A 12,540-nucleotide genomic window follows, 5' to 3' on the forward strand; every position below is an offset into this window, starting at 1 on the left:
CCGGTAGACCGGGACGTACCAGGTACGTCTCCTCCAAAAAACGCCCCCACATCACCACAATCGCGGTGATCGTAGGGGCGCTGCTGCTGCTGTCTGCCCAGGACTCCTGGGCAGACAGCACAGTCTGTCTAAACCCGCCCCCAATCCTACGATCACTCCCACGGAGTGATTTTGTAGGCAGAAACAGCGATTGCAGAAAAATTATTTTATTTTTTTTTTTTTATTTTTTTTTTATTTTTCTTTATTATTATTATTTTTTTTAATTTTTTTTAACTCTTTCAATGCTGATGCTCCATTGAAGCACAGCATTGACTGATATTTAGTCCCCACAAGCTTGTGGGGACTAATATTAACCCCTACAATGCTGCGATGGGGGGTCATACACAATCGCAGCATTGAAGGGGTTAATTGAGGAAGAGGGGGGGTAGGGGTTAACTGAGCAAGGGAGGGGGTGGGGGGGCTGGTCTCCACACTCATGTGGAGACCAAAGAACCCCGTCTCCCTGTCCCTGAAGCTGCCTCTGGCAGCTGGGACACAATCTTCAATAGACTGGAGATTGTAGGGGAGGAGTCTCTCTGATCAGTCCTACAAGACTGATCAGAGGACTTCTGGGGGGTCGTTTTTGCTGTTGCTGGTCTGCCTGGGCTTCCAGGCAGACCACCAGCAGCAGAGCCCCCTACAAAACGGCAATTAACCCCTTCAATGCCGCGATCGCAGCATTGAATGCCGCGATCGCGGCATTGAAGGGGTTAACGCTGCACTGACGCTCTCATGGAGCGATCAGGCAGCAGGGGGGTGTTGGATCAGGTCCCCACACTTGTGTGGGGACCCATTCAACACCCCCCCCTTCCCTGAAAGCTTCCTCAAAAAATGCATGAACCATGCATGTGAGGCCTTGTTGGAACCGGGGGATGTTGGTGAACACAATTTGGTGTTTTGTTCTGCAGTTGCACATATTCTATACAAAATATAATATAAAATCTAAAGCAACATTGCAACATATGCAAATCAAAATTTGGCAGCAATTGGCGATAAAATCCCTGTTTGAAAAGTGTCAAAATGACCCTAGTTGTACACCTTGACTTATCTACTGTTCATAAACATATAATTTTTGGGGGATAATCAGTATCTGTGACAACTATTGCAGTTATTAGACTACCATGCCAAATTTGAAAAAAATTACATTTCAAAAACGTAATGCATGCCTTGCAATATTTGCCCTATACTGGTCAAAATAGATAAAAATCCTGGCCATGTTGGGTGGTTTCCAAATCAGGACAACTTAATGAATATATTTGGGATAATTTTTTCCCATTGGTTCAATGTGTGTACAATTTGTATGTATACAAAACTGTAAAAAAATGTTTTTTTTTCATTTTTTCCCCACTTTTTCCAGTTTATTTCAAACAAAACAATGTACTACCCAGCTTAATATGGTTTCAAATGAAAGCCCTACTTGTGCTGAAAAAAACAATATATGATTTGTGTGGGTGCACCAATTGATAAGAGAGAAATTACAGTTGAAGAAAGACATGGCAAAAACATAAAAACGGCTCCGGTCCTTTAGCGACACGTTAGTATCAAAATCCCGGTCCTGAAGGGGTTAATACTTTATTTATTTATTTTTAATATGGCAAGCCGATCCGGCATATTAAATAAATAAAAAAAAAGGATTAAATTAGCTCCGGCCGGTGGCATCAGCACCCAGCGGCCGTTTAGATACGTTTTCTAGCAGTCTGATGGCCACATAGTGATGGGAGCAGCGTGAGGGGTGAAAGGTGAGTGCGAGGGGCGGAGCCACTTCACTTGACTTGCCCCCCAGGCCTTAGGCTGCCAGCCCTCCCCTGATTGAATCATGTATACAAAATTTTGTGACATGCATGAGTATGACCCTTTAATGTTGTATGTCTTGTCAATGTTACTGTCCCACATTAACAAAATGGTCTAACGCTACGGCTAATGCTCTGTGCTGTAGATTGGATACGGAGGGGGAGTGTACATGGACCTGCAACTTGACACATGGACAATCCCCTGGAATATTAATATTAATAATTCATATTTAACATTACAACATCACCTCTATGTATGGTGAATATATATATTTATATATATATATATATATATATATATATATATATAATTATTCGTGGAATTTCATTGCTATGGAGTGGAATTTGTACAACAAGATGCAATGAGTACTGGTATTATAAATAGTTTAAATCAGGTGGATCAGAGACTCAGAGTGTTTTTACTGGCATTAAGTTTTTAAACTATGATTCTGCACATATGGTAGATGACGTCACTGTCTGTGATTATGAGGGGTACATTAACTTAGGAATGCAGTAATTCATCCTGAAGACTGGTATGCTCTTGTCAAACTGGTTCACAGCCACAGCACTCTGTCTACTTTTAACAGGCCCTAATAATAAGGATCATTAGGAGTCTTTGATTTACAGCATTATGGTCATACAGTTTTACAGGCAGTCTTCATTGTCCTGTGCTCTAGAATGTAAAAAATGTACCATTAGATAGCATCAGCTTCTAATCTCAACAACCTCATGAAAATGCATTTAGAACCAAAGTTAAAAATTTAAAGGAATGTGTCACTATTTCTGAATATGCACTCGGTTGGTAACAAATCTAGTAAATCTCTCAATTTGGCCTAGAGGCTTTGGGTACGGCAAGTTGTTACCAAAGACATTTTTCAGGCTGAGGAAATGTTTCAATCAAATTCTGTCTTATTCCTTTCTCAAATACTGCCACCCAGCACTTATTCCTTACCATCTAAGCTCGCCCTCTTCCTAGTTACATTGGAAGAACAATGCAATTGTAGGAAGAGAAGTGACAAGTGGTGCATAGGGTTATGTACAAAAAAAGGTGTGAATAGCTCAGTTGAGAACATGCTCTGTGTCCTGGGAAACCTATGTCTCCTAAGTCTCCATCCTCTCATGTACACCTACTTACTAAGATATAAAATAACTAGGTTGTCTGGTAGGACTGGTCTCAGTAAGCAGTTTCCACACCTTTTTACATATCTAGTTCCTGGGAAATTTTAACCTATTCACATTCACATGAGCATCCAGACTATATTCTTCTTCAAGGATATATATATATATATATATATATATATATATATATATATACTGTATTTGCTCAATTATAAGACGGCCCCACAAAATTTGAATATTTCTGTATTTGCTCGATAAGACAAGGTTTTTCAGAGCAAATGCTCAAATAGAGGTCTGACTTTAAGACTAAGATCCAAATCCCCCGCAGCGCTGCAGGGAACCTGGATTCTCCTCTCTGGCAGCTGGTGAATGTCTGTGCGATAGAACAGGGAGACCAGTGGGATCTGCAGGACAAGTTACAGCACCAGGAGCCTAAAAGTCTGTACGAGCGACCATTAGAGTCGCTCGTACAGTCTTGTAAAACCCCAACGCTGCAACTTACCCGGCAGATCCCACTGGTCTCCCTGTTCTATCCGTTAAATGCCCGTACAAGCGACTTTATTGGTCGTTCGTACAGACATTTAACTGATAGAACAGGGAGACCAGTGGGATCTGCAGGACAAGTTACAGCACCAGGAGCCTAAAAGTCTGTACGAGCGACCAACAGAGTCCCCCTGCTGACGACCAATAGAGTTGCTCATACGGACATTTAAACTCCTGGCGCCAGAGCTGCTGCGGTACGCTTAACCCCGTATTAACCCCTTAACCGAAAAAAAACGAAGAAAAACCGAACACGAAGAATGTCCACGAATATTCGCCCGAAGAGAAGACAGGAACAGGCGAATATTCGCGGAATACGAAGATTTTTTTTTTCCCCAATACGAGCACGAAGACGAACACGAAGAGCCCCCTGGTGCCCAAGTCTAGTTAAAAGTACAAAAATACTTCAAATGTTATTTTTGTAATACAGTTTATACATAAGGGTAAGGTTTTAAAAGAAAACCCTACTAGTCATAAGAAAAAAAACAATTTATAATCTGTGTGTGGCATTACATTAAAATCCCAGTCACTAGGACATTGCAACAGACTTCATTTACCCAACATGCATTTTTCCCAACAGACTGTGATTATACCTGTAGCACTAAAGATTGTTTCTGGTGCCAAGGTTCCTTTAGTCTATGTTCCTCTAGTCTAGGACAGAACAGCATTTTAAGCTAATACTGTAGCTTTAATTTACAATGCAAGAGTAAATAGCAGTGCCCTGTAAATTAAATCACAGCTGCATTGTACAATGATAAGGTTAAAAAAAGACAGGCTGAGTCTTTCCAAGGTTTACCTGATTGCTTAGACCCAGGAGAAGGCAAAATGCATTGTAAATTACATGATCAAATTAGATAAATCACATATTCAGGATTACATGGGCACTAAATACCCATTCTTGTTAGTACTTGCCATAGTGTATTCCACAGCTTTACAGCTCATACTGTGAGAAAGGTTGCTTTATTTTTTAGTAGAGAATGCTGCTTGGTTATGATAATTTATTATCCTTTTAATTAAGTTAAGTTTAAGTTAAGTTTATATCATTATAAAAATAAAAAGGCTATAGAAAGATAAATTGAAAAATAAAAATTTAGTTAAGAAATGCTTTGAACCCCTGAACACTTTTAATCAGGTTTAATGAACTAATGAATGACACTGATACAAAGGAGAATACATTTATTTAAAGCATCAATTATATAAAAATACGTCAAAATGTTTCATCAGTTTTTCCTTTTTATAAAAATATTGCGTAAAACTTGGATACAGGTTACATGTTATCATACTTCTGCAAGTTTAAAATTTGTTAAATTAATAGATTTTAATCTGTTAAAATATTACATTTCTACAATCAAAATGTATTAAAAAACACTGTTACAAAACGCATAATTATTCACATTAGAAAATAAAAGAAACAGTACATATAATATTGTGTGTAGTAGCTTTTGGGTCTTTTTGAAAGTATTAAAGCAAGTAAAACAAGGCATAAGTAAAAAGTACTGGCACATGTACTGCACACGGAAGCTACCTTTCTTTAGCCTTGAGCAGCTGGATGTAGACCTGTTGTGTTTCCTGAGTTGAGTAAGAAAAAACTACAATTTAATGGAATTTAACATACATAAATGTCATTGAGAGAATACATTGTTTTCTATTAAATGTTTTAAACCTCTGAACAAATCTGCCTTAGTGGGCATATTTGTAATCTCAGTTTTAGGGAACCATCTAAAACGTCATTGAAAATGTTTTTCTTTTTAGTTTGGTCAGTCTTTCATGTCTGGTCTTTTAATCTTCACCTGCACAAAAAAAAAAAGTTGTTACAATGCTGGCCACATGCAGGCAATATCTGCTAATTATTGGTGTATCATTTATAACAGGGGCGTCCAACATGCGGCCCGCGTGACCTCGAGGTGTGGCCCGCGTGAGATCGGCAGCCAGGATCACAAGCCCTGCCGCTTACTTGTGGGAGGGTCTATTCTCTGCTCCAGTCCTGCCTCCTCTGTGGGGAGAACGAGGGAGGCTGCGCCCCCTGCTGAAGTCTGTGAGCGGCATCGAGAGCTGTAGTAGGTAAGGGGGTGGGGGAGGTTGTTTGAATGAGTATGCCTGTGAGGGAATGAATGTGTGAATGAATGAGTATATGAATGAATGAGTGTGTGTGTGTGATAGCATGGATGTGTAAGTGCTGGAACCTAGGCATGATGGGACTGTGATTGCTGTTAGCAATCACACTCCTATCATGCTAAGTCAGCCAGTACATGCTGAAACCTGGCTAGCTGCCCCCCCTTGTGTATTGATGCTGCCAGCAGTATGGGGTCTGCACTTACAGCCACCCTGTACCAGCATGTACTGGCTGACTTGGCATGATAGGAGTGTGATTGCTAACAGCAATCAGCTAACAGCAATCACAGTCCCATCATCAGGTTCCAGCATTTACTGGTTGCCTGGGTATAAAAAGAGTGTGTTTGCTGTTAGCTGTGTTTGCCCTGGTCAAGCTTTTGTTCACAAAAGACTTCCACTACCTCGGCATACAGCCATCCCCACACACTTGTCACATCTCCAGAAGAGGTATATATCTGGGTACAGTTATGAAGTTACTTTCTCCATATACCTGAATGACCTGTGAGTGACCTCAAGGAAAAAATAAATTATACCTCTGTGAAGCTGTCAACTTTTTCCAGGTGAGGTTTCCAGCTAACTAGGTTTGGCACTACACTATTCGTCTCCAAGGATGGTATTGATGACTCTTTCAACTTGGTAAAAGCTGGAACACATAAATGAAATATGTAAAAACAACGTTCACATGAATAGATGAATATGTAAATATGTAAGTCTTTATTCACTACTCACATGAGAATGGAGAACTCCTCCATTTAAACTCTGTATGGTGAATTCTGTGGACAAAAATCATTTTGCACAGTGAATAATTTGAAATAGTGTTGTGAGAGATCAATTTGTGCTATATTGAGAATACAAAGAATGTCTTTTCTTCACACAGTTTAAATAATGGACACATCTGTACTATGTATATACACATTATTGTCACTTTTATGGATGTAGTACAGTATAATAAAGTCATACCCCTCCAAAACCTCATGTGATATATCACGAGAGGAAAGAAGGGCAAGTGGACTTTGGGTTGGGTTCTCAAAGATGGACTACCTGTTCTTAAGAGGGACACGAAGGAGATACTGTAACCAAACACAATAATTCCAAATACTGTATATTTGATTAGATGTACAGTCAAATTTTAATTAGAGCCTTTTTTGTGTGATCTTCGCTTTTACAAATGGCTGTCTCATTTACGGTAATTTAAATTTCCGATTTTAATCATTTGTGTGAATGTTTCAGGTTGTGTTGGGTGGGTGGAAAGATCAGCCTTAAGGGCTGCACCCTTCAATCTAAAAACATAGGTTGCATTCCCATGGAGGAAAAGGATTTTGTAAAGTATCCTTTCTAATTTTCATGATGAGATTGCAGACGCAATTTATGTTTGTACATTTTGGTTTTTTTTCAAAAAAGACATGAATTGTTTATTCATATAGTATATGTCCCTCACCTTTCAGTGTCACCAAAGTCATCTTTCTCTTTGCAACGACAGTAGTAGATTCCAATTCCAATGCCCAACGAAAGAAGGAAAAGGAATGCCAGAGCTCCAAACAGTATCCCAAAGAAGGCATCCAGTTTCATGGTGAGGGTTTCACACTTGGGACCAGATGTCATGTATATACTAAAGGGCTCACACCTTAGTAAGGACAAAACCAACTGGTTAGGCTAACTGTAGTAGCTGAGGTACAGTGTTAGGTATACATATTCAGACATACATTTGTTCTCACAATTCAGAGTGCAACAATCATTCAAAAATTCTTTTATTTTTACAATATGTACTATGATGAATTTATGGTATCTTCATTTTATTAATATTTTTAAATAGAAATTGAAAATGTTGCTAAAAATACAATTAATGATGAAGCGATAGAGTGCTCAATATGATTATTACACTATTTATTTGTTGTTGGAGTACATGACACCAGAGAGCTGGAGTATCAGCAAATATGATATGCGGCCCTACTGGCCCACTAGACATGTACCCAGTGTGCCAGATGGCCAGTCTGGGCTGCGTGACATTGTTCATTGCATTGAAAAGAGCTGAATTAATCTGATGTGGTATTGTAGTCTGACTTCCACAAACGTGTATCACTTCTATATTACTTTTGAACGAAATACACACTGAAAATTACATAAAATATTCTTATTTTCACTTAAAATGTAGACTTTTTTTTTATTATACTGATTATATAGCATAAGCCAAGCAATAATCTATAGAATATTCTATAGATATTCTTAACATGTACCACCTGCTGACAATCACAAATAGCCTGCCCATTTTTCCAGATGTAAAGACTCAAACCTCAAACAGTCCTTGGTCTGGTCCCATAGTCAGGTTAGCTTTATGCCTATCCCACGCCTGTTTAAATTCCATCACTGTATTAGCCTCCATCACTTCTGCTGGGAGACCCTTCCATGTATCTACTACTACTTAAATAATTTGCCATTTGACTTGTTCCACTCTGAACATTTTCCTGGAAGGTTTTATGACTTTTTGTAGCACGCTGAATAAATGTTTAGGCAACGTCGACCTTGTGAAGTAGAGTTCCGATAATAGTTCTAGTGCCAAATCACTCATTTCTGTTATGGATTTATCTTTCACAGAAAAAAAAAACAACTTTGACCTTTTTCATGAAAATGTAATTTTCTGTTATTCTTTTTAGTTTAAAAAAAAAAAAATTGCCAGCGTGCTCACTTACCTGCAGTAGGTTTCATTCAGAATCTGCTCACATACAGCATTATTCTTACAGTAATCATGGCAGGTGGACTGACATTCTAAGGTGTCTTTGTTCAGTGTATAACTATATCCATTTAAATCACAGATAAGTAATTGTTTCAGCTCCTCCAGTGACACTAAGGAAAAACATGGTTACATATACCAATAAGAACATATACCTTATATCCTTCTTAAGGGCAAATCTCATAAAAATGGAGGCACACACACATTTATAAAGAGCAGTCCTGGTTCCCTGAAAAACTATAACGCTGCACTTTTACTATACCTCCATTCTGACATGATAATGGGCATGACAATACCAACTCAATCGCTATATTTTGTCATCAAATAGTATCAAAGCTTACTATGAAAGTCGTTCCAAAGCTTTTTGTTTAATCTTATCACCATTTAATATCATTAGAATGTGAGACACCAACACAGAACAATTTTGCTCTAAAATAACTCTTTACATAACCCCATTATGATTAGTTATTATTATTATTATTTATTGTTTTAAATAGCACCATCACATTCCACAGTGTTGTACAATGGGTAAACAGGACATAACAAGTAATATATAACATAACAAGTTGACTTACAGCAACAACAGGGGGGTCCTCCTCAAACAAGCCTACACTATGGAGCATAATGACGGATGGCAGTAGTGTGTATGGTTCTTACACACATAAGTATTACTTTATGAGACTAATTCACTAAAACCACCATCAGGTCCATAACACATGTACTGTGTATATATACATATACACACACACACACACACATATATATATATATATATATATATATATATATATTACACACATATATATATTATATACAGTATAGCTATATAGCAATCCAGGTTTTTTAGACTCGCATGTAAGGAGACAAAATCGCATCAACATATATACATGTCTATTGACCTAACACTGAATGTATTCAGATAGGAGTAAAATACTTTTGCACCGTAACAAAATGACTGGCACAAGACAAGTACTGTACAAAATCCATACATTTTACAACCCATGTCATTGTGATTGTACAATTATTATATATAAAGATAAATATAACTGTATATAAATTGTAACAGAATCTTACACTTACATTTCTGACCATCGATAACTTCTGTCACATTTAAGTCTGATCCTGTACGTTGGTTTAACCACGTCCGTTTTATAAGCTTGTCTATTAATTCGTCATTCAAAAGTTTTATCACCGACAGATTTGCAGTGTAAGTAAATTCCGCTGTGGTGTTTGCGGTAAAGACAGAACTGCCACTTCTAGAAAACATAAAAGTTGATTTTTATACTAGTAAGCAGTGTACAGCAAAAACAATATAGTATGCTGAAGATAAAAGAGACAGTACTACATTTTGGAAATTAAAAAATAACCTATATAGATGTATTCAAACACTTATCCAAAAATAACTTAATTTGGCAGTTTAAATTCTGTATAGAAAAGAAATGTTTTATTTTAGATGTTTTCCTCCTGCAGAAGACTAAATTAAGTTCCTGTTTGCCTAAACAATCCAAGGGAAGCTGAATACCTACAGCATAGTTCATGTCATATATACGAATACGAAGCGGGCTCCATGATGAACAACACCTGTTCATCAGTGATGTAATGAAAAATCCTGGGACTGCCTTGTGTGACTTATGGTGAGGCCCCAAAGCTGCTCCTTGACACCCGCTAACACACTGTAACACACATAGTAACATACTTACATACACACTAACACATACACAGTAACACATACACACAGTAACTAACATACACACTAACATACCTACATATACAGTAATGTACTTATACAGACACAATTGGTAACATACTTACTCTCACACTAATCTGCACACACACACAGTGACACACTTACACACACCAACATACACCCACACTAACATAAATTAAACACACATTTATATACACTCACTAACAGATACACACACACAGTAACATATTTACATACACTAACACACACACAAACACACACTCTAACGTACACACATACTTACACACACACTCAAACCCTTCCCGCCCTCCTGCCTTTGTTGTTCACCAGCTCCTCTGTTCCTCACATGCTAACTACGTCAGAGCACCAGGAAGTGATATCATATCCCAGCACTCAGATTCAGGGTAGTGTAAGGAGTGTGGCCTAAAGTTCTGCTTGGACTGGGGTGGGAAGGGGTTTGGCGGGGTGGTGTTGGGGGCCCCCCCTGGACCCTTGGGCCTCTCACACCAGTGATGTGCATGGCAACAAAAGGTCGGACTATTATATACAACACAATAATGAAAACATACTGCACTCGCTCTGATATGGTGAAATTGGTGATGTTACTAAATTGAGTTGTGAAGTCTGTTAATTTTTTGACCTGTAAAGAAAGAAAAACACCAGTTTAAAAAAATACAATATTTATTGTGACAAGCACTCAGAAGTCTACACTTTATCAAAAGTTTATTGTTAATACTTAACCTTGCAGGACTAACAGTTTACTGTTCCTAAGAGTCTCATTAAAGAAGAATACATATTACAGTACACATGAGTACATAAGTAACTGAATTATTTTTCTGAAGTGGAAGCCGCATGCCCTTCCATACTCTAACAATTCTAAGCACTGATTGGAAAAGCTTCTATGCCTATGCACACGTGCACAGGAGTCTAAGTAGACCTCTAGCTCTAGCTCTAGCATTCGCTGAGCTAAAGTGCTGGAGCTGACTGACAGTAAGCATATACATTGCAAGGAGATTAATTTTACTCAACACCTCTACAAAAAAAACTGGGAGGCGAAGAGGCAAATATGAATGGGGGATTTTGCAGTATCCCCCTATGCATTTGCAAAAGAGACACAACAGAAAATTAAAGGGACCTCTCTGCTTTCATATGCATTAAAGTGAATTTGATGGATGGAGTGTCGCTTTAACTTCTACAATAAAATGCAGAAATATTAATAGGCCGTTGGTCAATCGCTTTCTGCCTTTATGGAAAACAACTGTTTTTTTTTTTATTATCACAAGTTATCAGACATCCAATAAACCAATTGTTAAAAGGGAACACGCACATTTTCTATTACTAGTATTAAAATAGTTCTAGTTTTTTATAGTATGTTTTCAGGAATCTGCATGTGAGCAATTGGTATGTGTTCTTATTATGTTATTTTATCCCAATCTACTAGATAACTCCTTATCATACTTGGAAACCAACAGGATGGCCCAGTCGGGCACTCTGACTAATAAAAGTCTATGTAAGAATGGACTGTCAGGTCACCTCTTGATACTACACACTCTGCCTCCTCGCCTTTTGGGCCTCTCTGCCTAATAACCTTAAGAATGACGGAAAATAACTGTAGCCTCCAGGTCTGCAGATAAAGGGAGTTTATTGGAACAAAATGAAGCTTTACTGTAGGACAAGCAAAAAAGCTATGCAGTAGACTGAAAATGTACATACCTTGTCATAAGCATCCCGAAAAGTGAAATTTTGAGAAGACTGAAGTATTAATCGTAAGGTCCTATTTTTAGTACCTGCAGATAAAATGTTTAAAGCATATTTAAAATTTAGATGTAAGAAACAGAGGCACTCATTATAAATTAAATAATTTATAATTAGTAAAACCCAAACAAAATGAAAAAAAAATATTTTTTATTTTTTATATTAACATGAAAAGTTGCTCCAATGTATGTTGTACATAAAAGTTGGAAAAGTCAGTTGTGACCTTACCTGCAATTAGCTTTGCAGGAAAATTGTTGCCAGCAATCATACATCTATCATCCTTGAATGCCGGGTGACATTTGCATTGCTGGGTGCATGATGGCCCATTCCTGGTACAGATTCCACCATTGTTGCAGTAACTTGCTTCACAGGAACCACATTCACAAACCGTACCATTACCTATGAGCAAGAAAAAAGTATATCAAAAATGTTCTTATCTTTAGTTTCATCTTGGAATCTAATGCCTCCTCTCAGCAGTACATGTACATGCTCTACTGCTCCATACAGCTATTTAGTACCACTAAAGTTTTCTTATTATGGGTACACAAAGAGGCTAGTGGAGTGGCTGAATGTAAGCTTTGACTCAATAAGGGCTGTATTTAATGCAGCAGAGATGAAAAACTTACAAATGACTGGGGATTCATGGTGATACTTACACGTTGAAACTCATAATTTCGGTTAATCTAAACTCTTATCTTAATGAATCGGCAAGTTGCTATTTTTTCAACTTGAATCTACTCGATTTAGGA

The 12,540-nt window shown here is 37.9% G+C and overlaps 1 protein-coding gene across 1 annotated transcript in view; it reads right to left on the reverse strand.

Annotated features, from left to right (window-relative positions):
* Window positions 1-4,607: 4,607 nt before the first annotated feature.
* LOC128484763 (uncharacterized) overlaps window positions 4,608-12,540 on the reverse strand; it is a 78,170-nt gene continuing 70,237 nt past the window's right edge. The window contains exons 71-79 of the mRNA XM_053461299.1: window positions 12,020-12,190; window positions 11,750-11,823; window positions 10,606-10,676; window positions 9,409-9,584; window positions 8,288-8,441; window positions 7,039-7,224; window positions 6,330-6,373; window positions 6,134-6,243; window positions 4,608-5,278 (exon numbers count right to left, since the gene is read on the reverse strand). Coding sequence (XP_053317274.1) covers window positions 5,246-5,278; window positions 6,134-6,243; window positions 6,330-6,373; window positions 7,039-7,224; window positions 8,288-8,441; window positions 9,409-9,584; window positions 10,606-10,676; window positions 11,750-11,823; window positions 12,020-12,190 — 1,019 coding nt within the window. The 3' untranslated portion in view covers window positions 4,608-5,245. The remainder of the gene's footprint in view (window positions 5,279-6,133; window positions 6,244-6,329; window positions 6,374-7,038; window positions 7,225-8,287; window positions 8,442-9,408; window positions 9,585-10,605; window positions 10,677-11,749; window positions 11,824-12,019; window positions 12,191-12,540) is intronic.

This window comes from Spea bombifrons, chromosome 3, assembly GCF_027358695.1.
Source record: "Spea bombifrons isolate aSpeBom1 chromosome 3, aSpeBom1.2.pri, whole genome shotgun sequence".
Classification (NCBI taxonomy): domain Eukaryota; kingdom Metazoa; phylum Chordata; class Amphibia; order Anura; family Pelobatidae; genus Spea; species Spea bombifrons.